General features: G+C 36.1%; 3 protein-coding genes across 4 annotated transcripts; 1 reads left to right on the top strand and 2 right to left on the bottom strand.

Moving 5' to 3' along the window:
- Positions 1-923: 923 nt before the first annotated feature.
- Positions 924-4,285, bottom strand: srgn (serglycin). Its single transcript, XM_079473003.1, has 3 exons — positions 4,131-4,285; positions 3,595-3,733; positions 924-1,938 (listed from the first exon to the last, which is right to left on the bottom strand). The coding sequence occupies exons 1-3, from the start codon at positions 4,195-4,197 to the stop codon at positions 1,689-1,691; spliced, it is 456 nt and encodes a 151-aa protein (XP_079329129.1). The 5' UTR covers positions 4,198-4,285; the 3' UTR covers positions 924-1,688.
- Positions 4,286-7,804: 3,519 nt separating this feature from the next.
- On the bottom strand, positions 7,805-11,933 carry kifbp (kinesin family binding protein). The gene is made up of 7 exons (XM_079473002.1): positions 11,450-11,933; positions 11,250-11,348; positions 10,425-10,504; positions 10,162-10,345; positions 9,926-10,019; positions 9,182-9,294; positions 7,805-9,080 (listed from the first exon to the last, which is right to left on the bottom strand). Exons 1-7 carry the CDS (start codon positions 11,891-11,893, stop codon positions 8,202-8,204), a joined length of 1,893 nt encoding a protein of 630 aa, XP_079329128.1. The 5' UTR covers positions 11,894-11,933; the 3' UTR covers positions 7,805-8,201.
- A 1,762-nt stretch (positions 11,934-13,695) lies between these two features.
- On the top strand, positions 13,696-24,001 carry pik3ap1 (phosphoinositide-3-kinase adaptor protein 1). 2 transcript variants are annotated; one of them, XM_079473001.1, is made up of 18 exons: positions 13,696-13,988; positions 14,872-15,284; positions 15,419-15,571; positions 15,708-15,955; positions 16,652-16,796; positions 16,977-17,119; positions 17,548-17,680; positions 18,503-18,699; positions 18,995-19,157; positions 19,579-19,635; positions 20,253-20,531; positions 20,638-20,703; positions 20,780-20,982; positions 21,112-21,172; positions 21,586-21,753; positions 22,434-22,504; positions 22,709-22,809; positions 23,290-24,001. In XM_079473001.1, exons 2-18 carry the CDS (start codon positions 14,891-14,893, stop codon positions 23,402-23,404), a joined length of 2,697 nt encoding a protein of 898 aa, XP_079329127.1. In that variant the 5' UTR covers positions 13,696-13,988; positions 14,872-14,890; the 3' UTR covers positions 23,405-24,001. The 2 variants fall into 2 exon arrangements, with proteins under 2 accessions (XP_079329127.1, XP_079329126.1); XM_079473000.1 differs by lacking the exon at positions 13,696-13,988 and having other exon boundaries at positions 14,768-15,284.
- Positions 24,002-24,599: the final 598 nt, after the last annotated feature.

Here is a 24,599-nt window from a genome sequence, read left to right as displayed (position 1 = left end):
GTTGAAATAAAATAAGAATATACCAATAAAATATGCGTCGTTTCAGTAATCCTCATACTTATAGCTATTAGAACTGTCATCTTAACGAATAAAGTGTTTTGTGAGTGCATGTGCAAATTATTTTCACTCTTTTATACAGATAAACACCTAGTGTTCATGACAGCAGTTTGTTAGTGTAAAGTTTACTTTAATTAAAACAATAATGGGACAATGTTAACGTTAATTTATACACAGTTTAAAAAATGATATTATTTCAGTAAGCTCAGCCCCACTAATTAAAGTTGTCACTACCATTAGGTTTCCCATTGAAACAAAAGGTGTCACGTCAGCAATGAAGGCAATTGTGCTAGTGCAAGAGTGGGATTATGGTGAATAACATCATTTATTGTTTCCTATTGTGATGTGCTGGTTAAAGAAAGATGTAAATCTGTGTTGTTTTATAATTTAGCATTGTGATTAATGATACACTGTCTTCATGAATTATATTAAAAGCAAAAATCCCCAAATTCACCCTCACTGTTTTCAAAACTTAAATTGGGTGTTCAGTTTTACTGTGAAATCCCACTGGATACAATATCAACAAGGAAGGAGAAAGAAGAAAGAACTGGTGAAATATAAAGACAGATTTTCAGAACTTTCCACAAGCAACAAAAGGAAGGCAATAATGTACACAAACACTTGTGATATCAGCCCGTTCATTGAATAGTGATTGTCCAAAGTGAACAAAAAACTATTTTTGTGTTTTTGTATTCTGGCTCAGATGAAATCTATTTAAAGTCTTCGACACACACCCATAATGAATTACAGTGTATGCTGCAAAAAATGTCTTTCAAGTATGGAATCTGTGTAGGTGTAAATAGGAAATGACATGCTTTATTATTTCCATTTTGCACTTTTGTTGAGAAAGCACAGTTGTAGGTTTCACTTTGTCCCATCAATTTAATGTTTTTAATGGTTCTCTCTATTCATGTGAAAATAACAAAAGAAACACTGTGGATACAGTACATTTCCATGTCCATTTTGACGACAGGAAAATTTTTGTGATGTTGTATTTTGTTATGTGAAAACCATTTGCATTAATTCCTAAATTAACGGTTAAACTTTCTTACAAACTTATTGGAAATGTCTTTAAAATGGCTATAAGGCACAAATTCAACACTACAGCATTTAAAACCACAGTTATTCAGAAACAGGTCAGAAGACGAAAGAGTCAGGAAATGCTCAACATAGATGCACAAGTCAGAGTGTGATAACACTCTTCTGGTAAAACAGGAAGCTTGAATTGCTGACCTCATATAATCTGTATAACTATATAGTCAAGTCCCACACATTTTTGTTAATGATGAAAGACAAATGTTATATAAAAGGTGTTTTTGTTTAATGATCAACGCATAAAAACAATACAATACTGGCAAATTAAAGATTACAAAATTGGCAACATTTTTTGGGGTTGGCCTTTACATAAAGAATATTCTATTCCCCAAAACTCAAATGATTATTTTGATAGTTATGTCAAATGTGATTGGGGTAACACTGTAGACATTGAGAGTAAATAAAATAATACTTGTTTAATAGAAAATATTTATCAATATAAATAGAGCTTGCAGAGCATATCACGTTTAATTATACCAAGAGGGAATATTCTGCATATTTTACATTGTGCAGAGGAAAAATAAACATTGGGTCGATTAATCTCTTAACAGAGTCAAATTTTCATCTTTAAAAAAGAAATCTTGGATATTTTTTTCAGGGACGACAAAGTTGGAATAATCGATGTCTCCACTGGCCTCTATCCAAGCAGTTGATGACTCCTCTTCCTTCATGTTAAACTCCGGCATTGGACCATCCTTCTGAAAAATCTTTGTGTCGGAGTTACCTGAACCCTCTCCTGATTGTTCCTCCATCTCAGGAGTGGTTTCCTCTGTGGTAATTGGGAATCTGTTAGAAAACAAAAGGACAGGCATTCAAAAGTGCTCCAACATCCTCTCATTCTTTCCTGTATTTTTGGAGCACACAGTAAGTGGCCGGTTTCTTAACCTTCCAACAAACCTCCCTATTGTGAAAGCAAAAATTTTAATACACTGTATGTAACATAATCCATGTGACAAACACAGTTTCGTAAAGTGCCTACTCTTTATGGTACTGAGTAAAAAGGTAACATCAGTACATGAATGAGTGAAAAAAGGAAGATTATTTGTGAATACACCTGAAAATATGTGTGGACAAAGTTATCGTTTTTCACAGCCTGCCGGTTTTTATAAATGTAATATAAAATGTGCCTTAAAGATAAGATAATAACAGTATGAAATTCTGTATGTGGAACAAGGGTAAATTATGATTATCTATTAATTTTTAACTATTAATTTTAAAGTTAAAATAATGAAATACCAGTTACACTACTTTAGATAGTCGCATGAGATGCCTTGTAAACATTTTTGCCATAGTAATGCAGCCAGTTGCCAGTAACCTACTTTAGATTTATATGTATCTAATTTATTGGTAAAAAAGATAAATGAACATTAAACATGAACAAGTCTTTATTGTTACAGAAAAAACGATAAAATAACAGCCAAATGCAAAGCATTCTGGGAACCAGAAATCCACATAAACCTTTTTCTGTTTATCTTCTAATTTTGGTTCCCAGAATGCTTTGCTGTTATTTTATCATTTTTTATTTACAGAATTTCTTTCTTTAAGGATAAAGACTTGTTAGTGTTTAATGATAATTTGTCTTTGAACAAACTGTTGCTAGTATATTCAATAAATGTATATCTACCATAAGTCACTGGCAAACTGCTGCCAGTAATGCTGTAATTTCCACAGAAATTATTTTCAGTGTACTACAGTGCCATGACATCAGTGCGATTGATATGTGGAAGGAAGTGACCCAGCATGGGAAACCATAAAGGGGACAGTTGTATGCTGTGCAGAAAATGAACTAACCACAGAAAGATAATTTTAAGATAAAAGATATGTATATATTCATAGAATATTAATAGATCAATTAAAGGGATACTCCACCCAAAAATCAACATTCTATCATGAATTACTCACACTCTAGTTGTTCCAGACATGTATAAATGTATTTATTCGGTTGAACGCAAAGAAAGATATTTTGGAATGTCAGCAACCAAAAGTTCTGAAGCAACATTGACTGCATAGTAGGAAAAACTATTTAGTAATTTTTTGGTTCTGTTGAACACAAAAGAAGATATTTTGAGCAATGTAGGAAAACAAACAGTTCTGGGGCATTTTTACCATTTAAATGTTTCTATGGAAGTCAATGGTGCTTCAGAACTGTTGTTTGCTGACATTATTCCAAAATAACTCTCTTTGTGTTCAACTGAACAAAGACATTTAACAGAGGATGAGTAATTCATGACAGAATTTTAAATGTATCTCATGATTATCATCAAAAAATGTATATTTGTTTTAATTAACTTTTCTGAATTGCGGCACAAGGTTTTCAGTTGGGATAGCGACTTGGCCATGTAACCTTTTACTGTTTACTAAACCTGATTCTGTTTACTAGACTCTGATTTCAACATGACTTGTTTATTAATTCTCAATTTAATGAATAAACAAGCAACTCACATATCTTTCACAGCAGAACCTGGAAGTCGTGGACTTTTTCCTTCAAGTGGCAACAAGGGGCCCATCTGTGTGACGCAGTTAGCATTCCGGTCTTCAGGTGTGCACTTCACCCATGTATATCTGCCTGTGGTTGGGGCTCCTGAGCTCAATGATAATACAAAGTTAGATGAGCACTCTGTGTTTTTAACTCAAATATGTTTTATTATAAAGGCTGGCACAATCTTTGAGCCCAACAAACGTTAATAGGCTAAATATAGAAAACGACACTTTGATATGCCATGTAACTTTACCATCCCAACAATTTGACAGTCAACAAGCGATTGACAAATTAGTTGTCTGTTTTTAAAGTGTATTATACACATAATGTCATGTGCTTTTTAAAGTTTGTTAGAGCTGAAAAGACGCACTTTCTAAAGCTCTTCGTGAAAAGACAAGTGCGATGGAGTTTTGAACGTAATCCAAATATCGCATTATTGCTGTAACTTATTCATCAACGCATCCTTTGACGTAATTGTTTTGTTGAAAATGTAACTCACCGAATCCACTGTGCCCAAACAGGCATATTATCGCCAGTGCCAACGTTATTCTGTGGTAAAATATCATCCTATGTTCCCTGTGAAGAAGAAAATGTCTCAGCGAACTTCAGACAAGATCTTTGTAGAAGAATATGTGAAAGACCCTGCCCCTGTGTGCGTCATTGCTTCCTGACAGCCTACATCGTTTCGGTTTGGCAAGGTTTTCTCAAGCAAGCGATGTCAAAAGATGGGGAAACACATGAGCCGATTTTTAACAAGTTGTTGATGCCTTTCTGTACGGAAAGTTGACATTACGTAACAAAAATAAAACGAGTTTAACGGACTTTTTAAAAATAAACACTAACACTGGCAGAGAAAATTAAAACAAAACTGAAACAAGTTTATATTTTAAGGTAAAGACTTTTAAGACATAGGCCTACTGTATTTGTTACAAATATGATAGAATAACATTTAATGTTATAATATTGTATACTAGCAGACCCATACATTTTGTATAAAAAAATTGTTTTGTGATGTGCGCATCACCCAGACACTCTTGAGCCAACCAAACACTTATGAATGTATTTTATAAGCCAACATAACAAAATATCTGGCATTTTTACTTTGACTTTTAACAAATGGCCACCTATTCACAGCTGGTTCTAGATGCTTTATAGACAGTTTGCCTCCTTGCCAAATAAGAGTCTCCGTTTAGTTCTTTTGACACAACAGCCTATCTGTGTCAAGCCTAGACTTAAGCAGCACATGATGCAAATAATCAGCTGTAATATCCTGGAGGCCACTACACTCTTAAAAATAAATGTGTTTCAAAAGGTTATTTGTTGAAGAACCATTATACTTCCATAAAGAACCTTTAACATCCATTCTTCGTGACGAAAAAAAGATTCTTCAGATATTTAAAAGGTAAGAAAGTTTTTTAAAGAACCTTTGACTGAAGGGTTCTTGGTGGAACCAAAAATGGTTCTTCTATGGCATCGCTGTTAAGAACCTTTTAAACTACTTTTAAGAGTGTAGCCCATATCACAGACAGCAACATTTGACATGTTGCTTTTATCCCAGACTACATACCAAATCAAAGTTATTGTTTTTACAACTCTGATGTAAATTGCCCATGGTGTTGTGCAATGCTGACTCATAGCATACAGTCAGGTATTTGGGTTGAGATTCTACAGAATCATTTATATTTGTGTTTATAAAGCATATATATTTTTCTTTTATCTAGAAAATAACTGATTGTTTCGCTAGATAAGATCATTCATCGTCTGGTATTATTTAAAGCCCTTTGAAGCTGCACTGAAACCGTTCGGAGTCCATTGAAGTCCACTAAATGGAGAACGAAGAAAAGAAAATACATAAACATCTGGGATGACAACGGGGTGAGTAAATTATCATGATAGATAATGTATAATGAAAGTGAACAATTCCTTTAAATGGATGTGGCATTCTGCAATGTAACATACATGCCATGGCCATTTTGATGAATTTAGGGAGATTTTGAAGGACATTATTCAGTTAATGTGTTTGTATTGTATATTTAGACAATTGACAATAGATTAAATTGTTCACAAAATAAGAATGTGACCCACTGCATTCATTGTTTTTGTCTTTGATGGTCAGCTCTTTTAAGCCTGCATGGCAAGTGGAAAACAGCAGTTATTTGGAACATTACAGAAAAAGATTGGTATACTCGCCTTGAACACAGACTGGTGACATACAGCTCTTGCATAAAATGACAAACTATACAAATACATTCAATACTTTATGTATAACAAAAAATGAGGTGTTGTGTATGGCCTGTGCTACTTTGAAAATATCAACACAGTTGTGTGGTGCTGACACAAAGCTGTCATATTTGTCAGGAAGTGGTTTGCTTAGACAGGAAATGACAATTGTTTCTCCGTTTAATATTTCACAGTATAGAAAAAGGAGTGTTCCTCTGCATGCGCCAAAATAATATATATGAAATTTAGTTTTTTCTCTGTAAAGTTTCTGTTAACATGGCTAATTTGTCAGCATAGCAACTGAACATATTTAAGTTTTGTCGATTTAAAAAAATAAGAGAACATAAATCATTATAGTTTTTAACAAATTATAAATCTACACCTATTTATTTTATATATTCAACGACAAATCAAATTTATGGAAGTGGTGACAGTGGTCAGATTAAGACTCTGAGTCTCAGTTACAAAACTCACAAAAGTAGTGTTTTAAAAAAAGTCTCTTCATATAAGATATTTTCCATCTGAAATCATTTAATGGGGAAACACTAAACTGCACTCTCTGCACTTCCTCTCCTTTATGGCTGAAACTATGACAAAATATCTTATCTCTAATCATACATCCTGAAACAGTAGCTTTACTAAACTTCAATTTAAAATAATGAAAAGCAAAAGCATTTAATAAAGAAACAGGCCATTCGGGGTAGTCTGAATTCAATGTTTTTCTCTATTTGAGATTTTAGGTCATGGTGTGAGCACACTGAAAATCAGAAAACTATTTAGTATTGATAGTCAAAAGGTGTCAGAAGAATGTCCTATACCATACCTATGTTAAATTCAAAATTGAGTACCAAGATACAGAGATAGAAAGACAGGGAAGCAGCGGTTTACAATTACTGAAATATCTACCGAAGGAAGTGCAATAACGTTTGGGTTACTTTGTGGGTCAACTGCTCTTTACACATTGTACTTACTGTGTGTTAACATATACGTTAGTTGCACAGTTCACTCCTTAAAACACGCCATGTGTGTTTCTCAGCATAATATATCCTACAAGACATTCTTGAAGATTATGGACGTTAAATGCATTTGAGTGCTAAATAAATGTAATGTCACAACCTCGAAAACGTTCAATATACAAGTTGCTGCCCCAGTTTCAGCTGCTTGACATTATTAATCCTTTCACAAAGAGGTGGCCAGCGATTCAAAAAGTCATTTCCTGCATAAGCAAAGGTTTTAGTGGCATAGCTCCAAATCGATCACTACAGGGGACACTAGCACAACACCCTACACACTGTCATCTTCTCAGAGGTCCACCCAAGTGAAGTTAAGTGGAAAATGTGTCAGAATGCTCAAATCTTGTTAGAAACGACAATGTATTCTTTGGTACTTTCCTCTGTATTAAGCTAATATGGCAGCATAATAGCTAGCAACACAATATGAATTCTCTGTGCACTGTGCTGACTTTCACAAAACTATGGCAGACCTTCCTGTGTGAGTACACCAATGTTGTATAAATATTAATATGAAAAGATATCAACTAAACAAGCTCAACTTTGTGTATAGAGGGTATGCATTGACGTCACTTTCCCACTTGAACACGCCCCCCTTTGAGCGCCAGGACACGTTCCCCTGAGTGGCAAAACATGCAGCAAAATGGCTGAGGAGAATAGGAGAAACAAAGAAACCGGGTCTAAAATGCAGTTATTTGCTGAAATTACAAGCAGCTGGACTCAACGGTGATCCTTACGACTTCCCTATGACTTACAAAGGAATCAAGTGTTCCTGGACACTAAAATGTCAGTGCAACATGAGATGCGTCCCATTGGGAAGACTGTGGACTTCAAAGGCCGCATTCAAAGACTACATCATCAAGGTTCTGTTATTTCAGGTAGAAATTATTAAATTAAATATTTTTGTCAAAAGGCGTTATCACTGCAGTCTAATTCTTACATTGAAATGCAACGGACACGTAAAACCATATCAAGTGTGAATAATATAAACGGAAGTCAGTTCTGTATGTTTATTTATTGGCTTGAAATACATTAATAGTACATTTTATTTAACATCGGTAAACATTCATCATATTTGAAAGAACAATGCACATAAGAAAGAGAATATTAAACTTGTATATTGCACATTTAAATACATTAGTGACTGTAAATCATGCAGTTATGTCAGCGAGAGAGTGACGCGCATTAACAGATGTGACAAGAGTTTAAAACAACATGGTCCTACGGTATGAGTGTAATAAAAGGCATCTAAGTTCTGGCACGGTTACGTATATTTTCCAGTTGTTTATACTTATGTGAAGCACACATGTGAGTTATTAACTGCCCATGTTAATCTGATGTTAGGTGGTGGTGACCATTTTTGATTTAATTCTGTTGATCTTCAGAGGGAGCAGCGAGACCATCTCTTCACTCAACTCTAGCTCGGTTTCAACTGCCTGTCTGGCTTCTGGGTTTTCCTCACAGTATTGTACTACAAATTTGTAAGATTCTAATGAAAGGGTGAGATTTTCCAATTGAGTGGGGAGATCACTGGAGATGAGTTTGGACTGTAGTCTGGCGATACGGAACTTGGCCACCAGCGCCGGCCGCAGCACATCATCCTCAAGCTTTTCTGGAAATTTGCCTTCTGGTGAGCGGATGGAGTCAAGAAACATCTGATAATACTTCATCGAAGAGGAACACAAGTAGTTAAACTTTTTAATGGTGTGCACGTCGAGCTGATCTAGCCTCTCAGCCACAGCCAACTTCAAGTCCATCATCTCATAGTAGGTTTCTGCGAGCTCGAACTGAAGCTGCCGGCAGATGAGCAAATAGTACTGAGCATTCAAATCATTGCAGATCGGCTCCAGCATGTCAACCCGACGCTTGTGCATCTTACAACGCCGTTCCAAATCCTGTTCAAAGAAGGCTAGGATCTTGAAGAGAGCGCTGTGGTCCTGCAAGATTTCAATGTGATCCGTCACATGACCATCCATTGCAAAATACTCCTTGGCCTGGGCTACGTAGCTCTGACCCACCAGGAAGATGGCACGGGCCTCATCAAAGTCCAAAGGAAAAACGCTGCTTACTTTCTCTTCCAGGCTGCAAATGGAGTCAAACGTATCGCTTGAACCAAAAATAATGGCACTCTTTCGTCCCTTCTCTTTGTCTTCCTCATCATTCCGACGTGCTCTCTTCAGTTCATCTTGACGATCTAAGTCTAACTCGCCGATATTATCCTGTGCAGCAATAGAAAGTAGTCAGGTAAGACAAAACAGAAAGCTCTCGGAACGTAAAAATGCACGAAAAATCGGAATAGATCCCAAATAACAAGGACTACCTCAAGAAGCTTTTTTGCATCTTGTAGAAGATTGAGGCAATATTTGATCCAGCATCTGGCAATTTCGGCTCGCTTCTGAAGCAGCTCTTCACGTCTTTCACTTTCAGCCTCACCTTTGGGGAGATTCATTAGAACTTACTTAATACACACATACTGTATGTTACGGTATGTACAACATAACATGAGTACTGCTAAAATGCTGAAAGAGAGAAGTCATGCCAAAAAAAAACCTGTAGACAAATTAAAAAGGCAAATTAATTAACTTGCCTTTCAAACAAATAAATTAATTTAAATATTAAATTAATTTAAATAACCAAGTGACGTTTAGGGTTTTAGGTATTTTTCAATTACCACAATATTCTCTTTATATTAAAACAGCCCAATGCTTTTTATAAAGTGTTTGTTTCCTGTACACGGTTTAGCAAATATCTTATAAACATTCTAATTTCTAAAGCAGACTATTTAGCATCCTCGTACTGCAACAAGAGTGTATTCAGGATGCTTACAAATTGAGGATCTGGTGAAATGACATACAACTGACAAGCATGACAACATACTGAATCACATAGTGTCACAACTAGAGACAGATGGTGTCAAGGGTCATAATTATTTTAGGACTGTACTGTTCCAGTTTCACTGGAAGTTTTCATTCACACAGCAATGGAAACTGAGGGAAGTACCATTATTTCATCCTACAATATCTATGTTTAAACAGATACATATATACTGTAACTCAAAACCCACTTTCTTTGGCAGCTGCCTCTGAGGGGATTTCTCCAGCAAGGGTGGCAATGACGCTAGAAGCAGCCAAACAATGTCGAGCCTCCATGAAACAGGCCTACAATATTGAAGACAGAGAAATACAGTCAGAAACTTTAATATTGAAAGTTAACTACACAGGTTAAAGATGATGGTACGCACAGAACAAAAGAACATGGGTTTGATTACAAACTGCATGGACCAAATAACAATAATTGTACCTTGGTGATGTAGTATTGTGACAATGTAGCTGCATTGATAGCCCACTCAAGTGGCACAAACTGCTTGTACTCCAGCTGTCTCTGCAGTGTAGTATGACAGTACTGTCCAGCTCTTTCATACTGCTGTAGATTCTTGTACACTTGAGCCAGGTAATAAAGCGTGTGAGTATAAGCCATTTCAAACCTGTTGGTTGGTAAAGTAATAAGAGTTTTCTTGTTGTTCTGGTATCGCAATAAAAAAATTTGTGCTATAAAGATATTACCTTCTTGTCTTCTCTTGTTGTGACGAATCTTCCCCTTCTGGAACAAAAAAATCTTCAAGATCCATTGGTGGTTGACCGTCCTATAAAAACGTAAGTCAAAACATCATCATAACATCCAAGAATGTACTACGCTTATTGTGAGCTCTTGTTGGACGCAAAATGGTAAATGTTCACTCATTTGTAGGCTGTTTTGGATATAAGCTTTTGCTTTGGGGATAATTCACACAAAAAGGAAAGTTCCGTTGAGAATTACTTACTCTCGGGCTCCAAACCTGTACACATTTCTTTGGTTGAACACAGAGAAAGATATTTGGATGAATGCTTGTAACCAAACAGTTCTTGGTCCCCATTGACTGCCATAGTACTAGGGGAAATTACAAAAGTAGTAAAAAAAACCAGTTGCTGTCCTACATTCTTCAAAATGCCTTCTTGTGTGTTCAAAAGAACAAATAAAAAACATTTTCCTACTATGACAGTCAAGAAGGTCCCATAACTTTGGTTATAAGCATTCTTCCAAATATATTTCTGTGTGTTCACCGAACAAATACAATTAAACAGATTTGGAACAACTCAAAGGTGAGTATGACAGAATTTGTATTTTTGGGAAACCAATGGTTAACTGGTTATGCAGCTTCTTTCCATGTTTTGTCAAAAAGCAATGTTTTTTTAATGACTGAATAATATGGTGAAGGAAAGTTTGATAATATTATGACAAGTACATTTTATATTGAATTCCCAGTAAGAAAACCTTTAGGATGCCCAGAAATGACATCTAGGTGGTCAGCTCACAATGTTTGAGTCACCTACTATATGTTAGACACACACCTCTTTCATGTAGAGCAAATACATTGATTCAGCAATTTCCAGGAACCCTTGCGCTTTCTCGATCTCATCTCTACCAGCCCACAAAATACCGAGCTGATTCTGTCAGACAAAAACATAATATTTACCATCGGCAGTTATATTGCATGTACATTTAAAATGCGAATGAAACATTTCGGTAGGCCTTGTTTATTTAACCTTACCCGGGCCTGTATATATAACGATACGTTCTCCCGTGTGGTCGTGCACTTGTCAATGAGTTTCCTGCAGCTCATGAGATGCTGCTCGCCGGCGGACAGCTCTTCGGTCTCTATGTGGTTCACGCCGAGATGGTACTCGAGCACCGCGAGTCTCGCCGATCTCAGGCCGGCTGGAGAATCACCGGCACACGCCTTCCCAGCATCATTCTCCAGTCCTTCATCCACCATCTGCCCGGATTCACGGTCGGCTTCATTGCTAACATCAACCTCCTCGCACTCATTTTTTTTTAAAGAACAACGAATTTCCTTCAGCAAGTCTCTCGCTTTGTATTTCGACCGGAAAGGATTATTCTCGGGGTCTTTTTTAGACTCTACATCGGAAAGCTCTTGGGCGAGGCGAAATTTCTCGCACACAGCCTTCCATTCAGCGTTCTCTGTGGCAGCCATGTTTTCCTTTAGTTATTACTACATGAGATCACCAGCAGAGGTCAGTAAAGAAAAATGCTCTGGACTTTAAAAGTTCTTATTTCCAAGAGAGGAGGTTCGTAAATCACAGTGTTCATGTGACGTATTCAAGACAGCAGTTACGTTTTCATGTAATTATGATTATGTTTTTATCATATCTTTTGAGTAAGAGTATGACTCGGTACCGATACTCTATCGCCATCTACAGGCAATTCAAGTCGCGAGCACATGGTGTGAGCCGGACATGCATACTTTCAAGTTAGACATGTTTTTTGATCATGATTATATTGTTCGTATTAAAAGATCGATTTGTGAGGTTTGTGTAAGTACGTCATATTTTTAGACGTTCTTTTTTTGACCAGGAGCAGAAAAAGCTTAGCAGAGCCAGTTGATTGCTTTTAGGCGCTCGAACACAGCACACTGGCGACACCCTTTGGTCAAGTTGAGTTATTGCAACTTGACCAGCTAAACGTATTCAAAACATTCACCGTTTTACAAACCCATTTATTTCCAGTCATGAATAATCTGCTAATATAATCTACAACGTCGTTGAATAATTTTGTATATGTTTCTGTAATTTTACTGTAAATACCGTAATATAATTTTAAATATTAAATGTCTGTATCGTAAAATCTGAAGTTTGTTTTGTACCATTTGTTGTCTGTGTTTTCAGAGGACACCTGAAATCGGGGACTATGGGTCGGACCTAAAATAAAAAGCTTCTAATGTATTTTTGAAGAAAATTTAAGTTCATCCAAGATGACACTTTCTCCTAATTCTTGTTTCACATCACCGAAGAAACGTTTTTTCGCTTGCTTGAAAACAACACACCAGAAGACACTTCCAGTAAGGAGAGGAGAACTTCTCTGATAAACTTACATATGGGGTCAGTGACATCCTCAGCTGCCACAAACTGCTGGTCACTGTCTTAAAATAAACAGCCACATTTACTTTTTTGTCAGGACCCCATGTCATCAGAGGTTAATTTATATAAACATAAATTGACATCATTATTTTTTCGTTTCCGCATGGGACTCAAAAGTACCTAGAACAGTGCTAGTATAGACTGCTGGGTTTTAGTTCCTCCTTGTGCTCAATTTTAGAATCAATAATACCATTAATGGCACTGCAGGAAGTCTTTAAAACAATTACAACCTGTTACATTACAGAAAAGCAACAAAAATTGTGGGTTATTCTCAACCTTTGGTTGGGTCAAAAAAGTTTTTTACACAACCCTTATTTTACAGTCTTTAAGTCGTCAAGTTTTTAATGAATCTTAAATGTTGTCCTAGATATAACAGTCAAGGGTATACATTGAATGATATTGAATAATCATAAGGTTTTTGTTTTAAGGCCTTAAAACAGTTCTTGGGTCAGTTATAGCATCTGCTCTTCAATCTGAAACATTATTGTTTTAGGTGTAAATAAGTGATGCATAAAAACTCTTTTATAGAATTTAAAAGACTCTATTGAAGATTTTTTAGTTATTAAACATTCTTACTAAATCAACAAATCAGTTGTAAGAGAGAAAGATTGGCATTTTACATACCACATTTAAAGTAAAGAAATAAGTACATTTCTGAACAAATTGTCTATTGCACTATGCTATGCTGTTACTCTCTCAAGTTTCCATAAGCAGTTGCCAAAAGCATACTCCAAAATGAAAATGTGCCCTATGAATAACATTTGCATCAATACAATTTTGTATAGTGAATATCTGAGAAGCCTTTGAATAATTAGAAATGTTTTTTTGAACCGGTGCATGACTTCTGTATTTAGCTATTCACATGCTGTTTTACATGGCCTACAATACATGTAGCTCTGCTTATTTCAGTCTACACGGTGCTTCACACACAGATCTTTTTAGGAAGTGACGCTGTCACCCACCATCAGGAAACGGACTGTTTCTTTTCGTAGATTTGAGTCATTGACTGAAGACAGATCAGCCATGTACCACACTAAAATACAGAGAGTATTTTGGTCATAAGGTGAGCGGAGAAAGAATACTAACAGAAGGCACTGTGGGAAGGTACAACCACTGTGCAGCCCTGAGGTGAGGCAGGACACAAAACACAAGGTGAGTATATCTCATATATCCCATTTATTGTCAATAAAATCTAAAATCTTTTATGTTGTATGTGTATCAGTTTTGGAATTAGAAAAAGTGAGCTTCTTTTAAGATTTCATATTTTTGTGAAAAATTATTAATGCTTTTTTGATAACTATAATTATTGTGAATACAATAAGGAAGTTGATTTAAAATTCTTCCTGTAGTCACGTTTACTGTCTGTCAGCGTTCAGCTTTGTGTTACATGCAAAATACTTTTTTATAAAACAGAATTGCTTTATCTGTTATTCTTTTACAGTAAAAGCTTTTTTTGTTTTTGTTTTGTTTATCTCATTTTATATGATCATAGTCAGATGCGTAGATAAAACTGCAGGCAGCAGTTACAGTAGGAAAGTTTATTGAAGTGGCCTATAGAAAAATGTGTTATTTGAGGTCCCTTGGGTACGTAGTTTCTTCCTCTTGCACGCTCCATTAAACCCAGAACAGGCTAACAGGTGTGTAGGTTTGGCTTTTATTGTATTTGTTGAGTTGAGAGGTTTTATTTACTAGTACTGTTATTTTTCATTTTTTCATTTGTCAGCATTCCTCATTTACAGGTCCTCATGGACAGTTTTGCGCTCAGTGTTTTTTGCATTAAAACTAACGTTAACAGATATTGACAGTGCATGAACGTGACTCTTATTGTTGGAATTTGTTCTTTCTGACCTAGATAAACAATATAGCCAATTCTGCATTCTCAAATGAAATGACACACATGTTTATTCATGATAAAAAAAAAGATTCATAGGGAATTGTAAAGCTTGTTCTAAATTACATATCCAGTGCTTTATTATGCTTTTGTTTAGATTTAACGTTTCCTTTTCAATAAAAACCCTGTACGTTGATTTCACAGCAAACCTGGACATTTCACAATGTGTGAGGTGTTAATTGTTCATGCCAGCGAGGCCAGTGAATGGGCCGCGTATTTACAGCAAATCTTGGCCTCATCATGTAACTTTCCAGAGGACTCCATTATTTTGTATGATGTACATGAAAATACTTTGCTAAAAGACCAAGAGCTGTTTGGCTCCTGCAAGTGCATCATACTTTTGCTATCTACAGTGTTCCTTGACATTTGGAATGAACCGGAGAGACTGGATGCTTTAGGGGATCTTCTACAACCCCCTCATAAAGTTGTTGCTTTTTTGTGTGGAATATCAGAACACGAAGCAACTAATTTTGAACACTGGGATCATTGGCGAAAGCTCAATTCTGAAGATGAACCATCAGTATATGTGTCTACTATCATGGAGTGCATTTATGATGGTATTTATGTTGGCATTTATTCTCATAAGATCAATATCATCATGAATCTAGTTTTAAGGAATTAAACATTAAATTCTACATTTTGTTTTTGCAATGTATTAGCCTGCATTAGTTGTATATGTTTTTCATTCAAGGCTGTATTAGTGAACGGTATGTTCAGGAGATTGATGACATTCAACCAGAAGACCAGAATGATGCACAAGAACAAATCGATGACTTCACATTTCCCGAAATTCCCCAAGAATTAGCTTTACCCGATGAGACGGAACAGGGGTGCATTTATGATGGTATTTATGTTGCCATTTATACTCATATTAGATCAATATCATCATGAATCTAGTTTTAAGGAATTAAACATTAAATTCTACATTTTGTTTTTGCAATGTATTAGCCTGCATTAGTTGTATATGTTTTTCATTCAAGGATGTATTAGTGAACAGTATGTTCAGGAGATTGATGACATTCGGCCAGAAGACCAGAATGATTCACAAGAACACATCGATGACTTCACATTTCCCGAAATTCCCCAAGATTTAGCTTTACCTGATGAGACGGAACAGGTGAATATTGATGATGGTGGTCCTCCTGAACAGTCTTGTTTAAGTGTCGCTGAGACACCCCATGAGGACCTGGCCTGCCTCACCGTTCAGCCAGACAGAATACTGTGTGGGGTAAGTGATGAGATGTACGGTTTTAATACTCATTTCAAAGCTGAACGGCAATCTAGTCAATCTATTTACCTGGTTCCTATCTGCATCCTGGGACGCAAGTTCAAAGAAGGGGCTATGTTCAACACACGAGCCTCTTCCTGTAATAAAGAAGAAGTTATTAACACACACAGATATGACAGAGTCAGTGTTAGTTTGAATGCATGAAGCTCACATGATTGAACATTACGTTTATGTGGATCATTTTAGATAAGAACTGTCACTGTCTGGATAAATCTTAGATTAAGATTATATTACGCACGCTTATTCAATGAAATAATACAATTATGTTTGATAAGAACCCAAACAACCCTAAAGATAATGCTTTACTTACACAGTTACTAGGTTGCATTTGTTAGCATGACCTAATAAACAAAACTGCTACAGTATTTATTATTCTTTGTCCGGGCATAATTTCAGCATTTACTAATACATTTTTATAATCAACATTTCTAACTGTTTACATTATAGTTAATGCACCATGAATCATTTTATTGACATTAACAAATATGAACAAAGATGAATAAATGCTGAGATATTGATAATTAGCTCATGCATTAACCGATGTTACCAAATATGACCTAATGTGATAATTCACTATTTACACTGTACTTGGTGCAAAATGGTGTCTTGACTCATCGTTTGTCTGCCCCTGTAAAGACTCGCGTGGATATTTATATAATCATGGTAAATACTTTTGACGATGATGACAGCCTGGAAGTGGAGTTTCACACCGAGCACACGACCCCTATACGAATGCCTACGACTCTAGCAAACAAGTGTATTGTTACAGTCCAATCACCCGGTAAGACAAAACGCTTCAGAAAGAGGAACTTTTTATATCAGTTCCTCCATGCCTCTTTTCGCTTTCAGTTTAATTTACATATTTTTTCCTGGGTCATTTATTGTAAAGGAAGCATTGTCTTTAAGACATTGACAAAATGTTGTTTCATTGTTTTGTTTGATTTCGTTGGAATTCTTTTAGACATGCCAGCTGGGGTGGTCTCATTAACGCTTTATAAAAATGAGTCTGTGGTCTGTTCGACGACAGTAAGGTATTACACAGAAATGGAAGAAGTTAGCACGTATCTAGAGAAAGTGACAGACCCTATGAAGTTCATGTGTCAGGTAACGAGGAAATAAAATAAATCATATAATTATGTCTTGTGTACAAACACGTTTGAAAAGGCATTATTTGGAGAATACTGTATACACATGTACATAAAAATGTAACTATAATAGAGTCCTTGAGCTCAAAGTCATGCCTGAATAGTGCGCAACACTTTATGCAAGTATAAGCAATAAAGGTCTATTTAAATAATGCATTGTTCCTGTTATTCGGCTAAATCTTTCCTAGAAAGATCTGGCTAAAAGAAACAATTTCTCATCAACCATTAATTAATTGCACAAAAATGATTGCACAACCAATTATTTTGTGTACTCTTGCCATTATATTTCCCTTGCAACCTGTACATTTATTTTATAGAAAATAGATTTTCTTTTTTGTAGGTATTTATCTTTCTAACTCATGGTTTTTCATTCTGTGTAATTTTCAGGCTTTTGACATCACATCCAGAATACCTGAGTCATTGGACAATTTGCTTGCGGACTCTGTCAACAAACGTATGCCATTAAGTGGATTTGAAGTGTTTGGAATTACTCAAATTGCACAAGATGATACAGCAGGAAGTAAGCTATTTTATTCATAAAGAATGTTTTAAGCTATAACGTTTACACAAGCTACAAAAGTATTTTATGATGAAACTATTTATTGTTAAGGCCACTGTTGTTGAACCAGGTTAATAAGACATGCCTTTAAATGTCTTGTGCTTGACATATTTTAGATATCGCCTATTTATTTACACTCTTAAAATGAATGTTTTAATTTTAACACTGTTTTGTATATTTATTAAAATCGATCAATTATGATTTGATCACACACTTATGTGTTGTAACTCAAACGTGTCATTTTTAACACTGCATGTTGCAAAATACTACAATGTAATATCTCAAGACTTTGGCTTACACTGAAATTTACAGGTTGCTTGATATTTTGTTATATCAGGATTAACACATTGCATTTTTATGAACCCTGTTTTGGTCAATTTTAATAAGAGTGTAGTGTCTTATCAGAACTTTTTCAGTAACATTTTGAAGTTGGGTTCCATATATTAACATTAGTTAACTACATACATTTTTTTTATCATATTAATTTAATTATATTGTTATGATCATTTAATCCATTTTTTATATCAAAAGTTGTATCTGGTAACATTAGTTAATGCACAATGAGCTAACGTGAGAAACTGTAGTTGTGTTAAAAAGATATAAAAAGTAAATTGCTTATTGTGTGTTTATATTAACCAACAAACAACTATTGTTAATGAACAGAACCTTCTTGTTCTCACCGTGAACAACATTGTACCGTGTTCTCAGTAAAGACATTTTCTTACTGCACGGAAATGCGGAAAGCACTGTAATCGCTGAATAATTATATTTTTGTCTACATAGATTGCCGTGATGTGGAACTCCCAACACTGCTTCACTTCTCTGCCAAGTATGGTTTAAAGAAATTGACATCTTTGTTAATGCGGTGCCCTGGAGCCTTGCAGGCCTACAGTGTTAGGAACAGAGATGGGGATTACCCTAACAATCTAGCAGAGAAAAGTGGCTTTTCTGATTTAAGACAGTTTATGGATGAATATGTTGTAAGTTCATTATTGTTTGCTTATATGCTTATATGCACAATACTGCCTAATTATACCAGACGAGCAACCACATGTTCTCAAAATCCTTAATGCAAACCTATTTATCAGTATGTTCAAACACTAATATACTGGCTACGGGAGACAAGCTGAAGCTACAAATATGAATTATGTTATGTTTTAGGTAACATGTAGCAGAAGTAATAATAGTAGTAGTTAGAAAGTACATGTAACATTTGTGATGGTAATTGCATACACTAATAATATATTATATTATTTTATTCATTAAACTAACTAGGAAACAGTGGATTTGGTCAAGATCCACATGGAGGAGGCTCAGGACACCCCTGGGAATGAGATCTATGAAGATATGTTGACAGCGTCTCAAAATTTTATCACAGATTTGGAAGATGAGGACATTTATGAGTCTATGGTGAAACTGAATCCCGAGATGAGTTTGTGTAAGCCACTCTCATTTAAACAACACTATTTCAATTTATTGTTTGCAATATAACATTCATTCCTGAACCATATTTTGGAGATACTGTAGCTCACCCAAAAATGAAAATTCTCGTTGTCCCAAACCTATATGCATTTCTTTGTTTGTTGAACACCGAGAAAGCTATTTGGACGAATGCTTGTAACCAAACAAACATATGACAGAGCAATTTTTCCTAGTAGTCAATGGTGGCCAAGAACTGTTTGGTTGTAAGCATTCTTCCAAATATCTTTCTCTGTGTTCAACAGATCAAAGACATTTATACAGATTTGGAACATTTCAAAGGTGAGTAAATGATAACAGAATTTGTACTTTTGGGTGAATGATTCCCTTTAAATAATTGCTGTTATATAAATCACGTATACGTAATCCATGTTTCACAGATGAGGACCTACAAACACCTAACCCTGAAGAGACAATGCTGAGACATTTCTTTGAAGGTACGTCAATAGGAAACATCACTTGCACCACAGTCTTCCTTATGTACAGCGAATACTGTAGGAATCTATCTTAACCTATTGTTTAACTACGAAAAATGTAAGTATTGTCTACAACGAAACTACTACAAAATTAACGTATTGTCTACTACGAAGGGATATTTCTAAATATCTACAAATGTTTACTAAAACAATAAGCCCCAAGAAGCAGTGGGTTACCGGGGTATTTTATAACGGCTAAGGGGTGCTGTGGCACGACTCGAAGCGGAGTGCATAAAACCCCCTTATAAAATGCACTGTAACCTACTGCTTTGTGAGGCTTATCGCTTTTATAAAATGGTTAATCCATGTGCGTAACAAGGTTTCATAACAGAAAGTTTATAAATTGATAATTTTTCCACGGAATGCGTCAGCCGTTATAAATTGGGGTGTTTTATAATGGCTTAGAACTCGGCTCAGCCAATCGGACTGGTCATATAAAATGTTGTTCATTTTATGAAAACCATTTTTGCTCTCAAGATTATCTTTTATTTCTGTTGTAGAACCTTCTGTACAAATATAGATGTGTAACCTTATAACTAAAGTCGACTTAAGGCTTAGCGTCTAATGCTTTTATTTAGCAAAACCTGCCCAATGGTCACAATCGGAACATAAATCAACCAACGATGGATTACCTGAAATGGATGATGATGACTATGATGGCATGGGAGTTGACCCAGAAGTCTACGGGGACGGGGAGGAAGAGGATCCGTACCATTCCGGCTGCCTTGATCAAATATATGACATTGTGGAGCCACATTCCAACATTGGTCCAGAAGTTCTTAACCGTCCACCCGCACCCATTCCAAGACCAGACAGTAAGCAAGATCCTGATGAGAATACAACCTACATTTCCAAAGGTAGAAACCTGAGTTCATCACAACTACTACAGTAAACGGTGTGCCTTGGCACTAGAGAAAATATATGTTTGTTTTTGTTTTTGTTTTGTTGCATTTTGTTTTTCAGTGTTTTGCCCCAAGGACCCTCTATACTCAGTAAGCAAAAGGCCCGAAAAGGATTTGTCTTCACTAGGTATGAACGTTTTTAGGGGTGCATAAATAAGATAAAAACGCATTATGTTAAAAGTATTATCTTCCCTTTCTGGCAGCACCTGCACGGTTGGACAGAGACAGAGACATGAGCAGTCACTACGACCCCTTCGCAGGCATGAAGACCCCCGGCCAGAGGCAGCTCATCTCTCTACAGGAAAGAGTAAAGTTGTGTGAGCTCACCGTCGAAGAGGCCGTGCGGGAGTTCAAGGCTTGGCAGTTGGATCAAGAAGGACGTTCATATTCTGTCCGGTTTCAGCAGGTAAATAAGCTCATGGCAATTGTCAAAATAGATTGAGATGTGTTCTTTGGTTAACTCTGTGGTTTCTAAAAATTGCATTCACAACAGCAGCCTTTAAACCTGTAAATGTGTGTCTGTTTACTGTAAAAGGAAAATCTACAGAGGTTAAGGGAGAGCATCACCCGTCGCTGTAGAGACAAAGGAACGACAGGTATCAATTTTCCTTAAGATGAATATTTACATGTACAAAAACAGATAACAGCACACAAGAACATCATGTAGTATTTTTGAGTTTGTCATTTTATTTGTATTTAACAATATTCCGTTACACTTATCCGTTAAAGAAAACTGAATAACAGATGAACTGGTAAAAAAAATACATGCAATATATAGTTACAGTATGACACTTTGGAGTAGGAAGACAGATATGAATATCCATAGTTAATTTACATGTATACAAATATAAGTGTATATATGTTCTCTTAGAAGAATTTCCTCTTTAGTCAGTACATTAAGGGTACACGCTAGACTTGTCATTTGTAGTATTGCTTAAAATACTTGAATGTTTTTGTGCAACACAATTTTTGTTTTTCATCAGAATCTTCCTGTTTTTTCTTTCATCAGAGCTTATGATAACATCACCGATGCAAGCAAACGTTCCTTGGGGGTCTAATAAGAACGTAAATTGCTCGTTGTATGAACCTGCACCGCGTGTGATCAACCAACCCCCTCCTGTTAGCAGACCGCTGCAGAGAGGAAGCTGGCAGACAGGAAGTACCTCAAGCACTTCTAGTATGTCAAAAAAAATAACTTCTTTAATCTTATGCAATTAAACCTTCCAAAAATGATACTGTTTTTTTGCAAAACGTGTGATTTACCTTCACAGCTTATTTTGGTTGAGTGTTCAAATAGTTGTTCTTAAGGGAGACTGTAAAGATGCCTGATGAAGTTGTGTGATCAGTTGAGCGTAATCTTGAATAGGTGTCTCCAAAATTATCAGCTAATGATCCTTGATAAACCTTTTTTATATATTTTATTAGGTTTGGAGATAATCTTGTAGTAACTTGTAAATTGTGGTGCTAGAGGAGATAATTCACCCAAAAATACAAATTCTGTCATCCTTTATTCACCTTCTTGTTATTTAAAATCTGTATGACTTTCTTCGCAGAAGATAACACAAGAGATATTTTGAAGAATGTTGGTAGCTGGCCCCGATTCACTTACATTGGTTTTGTGTTCATACAATAGAAGTGAATGGGGGCCAGTTCTGTTTGGTTACCAACTTTCTTCAAAATATCTTTAGTGGTTGCAGAAGATAGAGAGTCTTAATGGTTTGAAATGATAAGAGGGTGAGGAAACTATGACAGAATTTTTTTTTCACTTTTACTTAAATGTTCTTATAACTGTAGTTGATTATGTCACAGAACTCATGCGTACAACTAAATGTCATTCCGAACGTGTCACCTGAGCAGGCAGTAGCAGTCACAGATTGAGCATCCAGAGCAATATCAGCAACAGCAGCGGGCCAGACGTAGATTGTGATGTAAGCATATTTAATAGTATGATTATGATCGTTGTCCATCTCAAACTCCATCTATTTCACTGACCTGTTATTCAGGATAAATGTCCTGCAATGTATTATTTGTTGATAAGGATATAAATAAAAAGATGATTTTGCTAGCCATATAAGAAATGACATCACTTCTATTTATTCTGTTTGACCACGTATGTGTTTGCTTTTTTTAAGGAGCCGCCAGACATTCCGCTCCCACCACGACCGACCCGCACCGTGTCGGAAATTCCACCCGTGCTTCCTCCACCCAGAGTCCCACCTCGCACAGTAGACCGGTGAGTGTTTCCGATGGCTTGCAACATCACAGACACAGCAGCTGTGTCTGTCTCTGTAAATACTGATGTGTTTACTATCTTTACCATCATACTAAAGAAGCAATTTTACACAGGCGGAAAAGTAAAGCGAGCGTGAAATACGTGTACTCTCAAAGTTTCACTGCCCAGAATATCTGATGTACTAGATGTTAGGATAAAAAATTCTAGGTGATGCAGAGGCGGTTCATAAATAAAACACTACGCCTCCCCATGTGACAAACCACAGCGTATAACTCTTCCAACCACAGTCAGGCTCCGCTCAGCTTAACTTTCCGTCGTGCATCTTCATGTGAAGATAAAGTGTGATTTTCAGAATGTTTTCAAAAGCTCTTCATGCACACAAATATCTGACTTGAGCTGAATCCTTTCGCTTGTTTGCCTGGAGTGTTGGGAAATGTTGGGATGTAGATTTTATTGTAATTGTAACATACTGTCTCTTAGGAATGTGGACAGCGGGCTACACGAGCGTTATGTGTCCAGACCAATCCGTCCGGTACCTCAGATGACCTCTCAAAGACCTGTTGTGCCTCCACCTTTACCGAGACGGACGTGGTGAAGATCTACTTCAACATGGGTGGCTTTCTGTTTCCCTGTGCAGTTTTTATGCTGAACTCTATAAATGTCCTCCCAAAGTTGGACAAAGGACTGCCGGGCAGAATTCTAGGTTTTTTACTGGTCGAAGTTTATCAAGATGAATGAAAATGACCTAAATTGATATGTTTAAAATTCTGAATGGTTTTCAGCTGAACAAATTCAATATATTTAATGGGCAATCTAAATTTGTTGTTTGTTTACTATACAGCTGTTCCGTTTGTCCTCTCTGACTATTAATAGTTATGGCAATACATTTTTGTTTTTCTTTTAACTGAAAACGAAATACACTTTTAGATCAGTTCACATCATCACATTTAAAGTTGCATGTATAAAGTTACATATTTATTTTTAAACGTGCCTGTCACTGCTGGTTACGAAACAAACTCTTAAGTGAGCGATGCAGAGAAGAAAATAAATGCATTATATAGCACAGCACAAAATGTGTGAATGCAATGTAGAGAGCAAGTGACAGTTTGTATGTGTGTTTGTGTGAATTTGCACTATTTGTTCATGTTTGTTGAACCTTTACAACTGGGTTAAATAAACTTTTTAAAATTTGCTTCTGCGTTTCATGGAGGGAAAAATGGAAAAATATAAAATTTTACGTTTTTCTGCTAGAACAAGGCCTTAATAAATTGCTGATGTTCAACTTGCTTTTAAAGTGATAGACCCCACATCAATTGTCAAAAATGAATTACTCAACATCTGGTCATTTCAAACCTGTATGAGTTTCTTCCACAGAACACAAAAGAGGATGTTTTGAAGAATGTTCTTGACTGGCCCCCATTCGCTTGCATTGGTTTTGTGCCCATACAATAGAAATGAATGTGGGTCGGTGCTGTTTGGTACGGTCACCCACTTTCTTCAATACATATTTTGTGAAAGAATAAAAGTCGTTATGGTTTGAAATGACAGAAGGGGGAGTAAATGATGACAGCATTTTCATTTTTGGGCGAACTATCACTTTAAGATGGAACAACACATTAAAGCCGAGTTTCCTTTTCACAGCCAAATATATCTTTGTTCACAGTCTTGCTGGTCTGTGTGTAACCAGCGGCCTCTAGCGGATATTTCTGAGAAGTGCACATTTACCCGTTATTGGACTCGAAAGGAGATTTGTTCTTGGGTGATATAGACATACACGCACTTTATCTCTT

Source organism: Barbatula barbatula (genome assembly GCF_947034865.1).
Source record: "Barbatula barbatula genome assembly, chromosome: 14".
Classification (NCBI taxonomy): Eukaryota; Metazoa; Chordata; class Actinopteri; order Cypriniformes; family Nemacheilidae; genus Barbatula; species Barbatula barbatula.
The sequence above is the reverse complement of the archived record's forward strand: the minus strand, read 5'-3'. Positions and strand labels throughout refer to the sequence as shown.

Bases quoted from the DNA above. Each gene is read 5' to 3' on its own strand.
- pik3ap1 (XM_079473001.1), top strand. From the start codon at position 14,891: ATGTGTGAGGTGTTAATTGTTCATGCCAGCGAGGCCAGTGAATGGGCC. The intron at 20,704-20,779 runs GTATGAACGTTT...CCTTTCTGGCAG, and splicing joins AAAGGATTTGTCTTCACTAG to CACCTGCACGGTTGGACAGA. The intron at 21,173-21,585 runs GTATCAATTTTC...TTCTTTCATCAG, and splicing joins TAGAGACAAAGGAACGACAG to AGCTTATGATAACATCACCG.
- kifbp (XM_079473002.1), bottom strand. From the start codon at position 11,893: ATGGCTGCCACAGAGAACGCTGAATGGAAGGCTGTGTGCGAGAAATTT. The intron at 10,020-10,161 runs GTACAATTATTG...TCAATATTGTAG, and splicing joins CACAATACTACATCACCAAG to GCCTGTTTCATGGAGGCTCG. The intron at 9,295-9,925 runs GTGGGTTTTGAG...ATCTCCCCAAAG, and splicing joins AGAGGCAGCTGCCAAAGAAA to GTGAGGCTGAAAGTGAAAGA.
- srgn (XM_079473003.1), bottom strand. From the start codon at position 4,197: ATGATATTTTACCACAGAATAACGTTGGCACTGGCGATAATATGCCTG. The intron at 3,734-4,130 runs GTGAGTTACATT...CATTGAGCTCAG, and splicing joins GTTTGGGCACAGTGGATTCG to GAGCCCCAACCACAGGCAGA. The intron at 1,939-3,594 runs GTGAGTTGCTTG...GTTTTCTAACAG, and splicing joins GGTTCTGCTGTGAAAGATAT to ATTCCCAATTACCACAGAGG.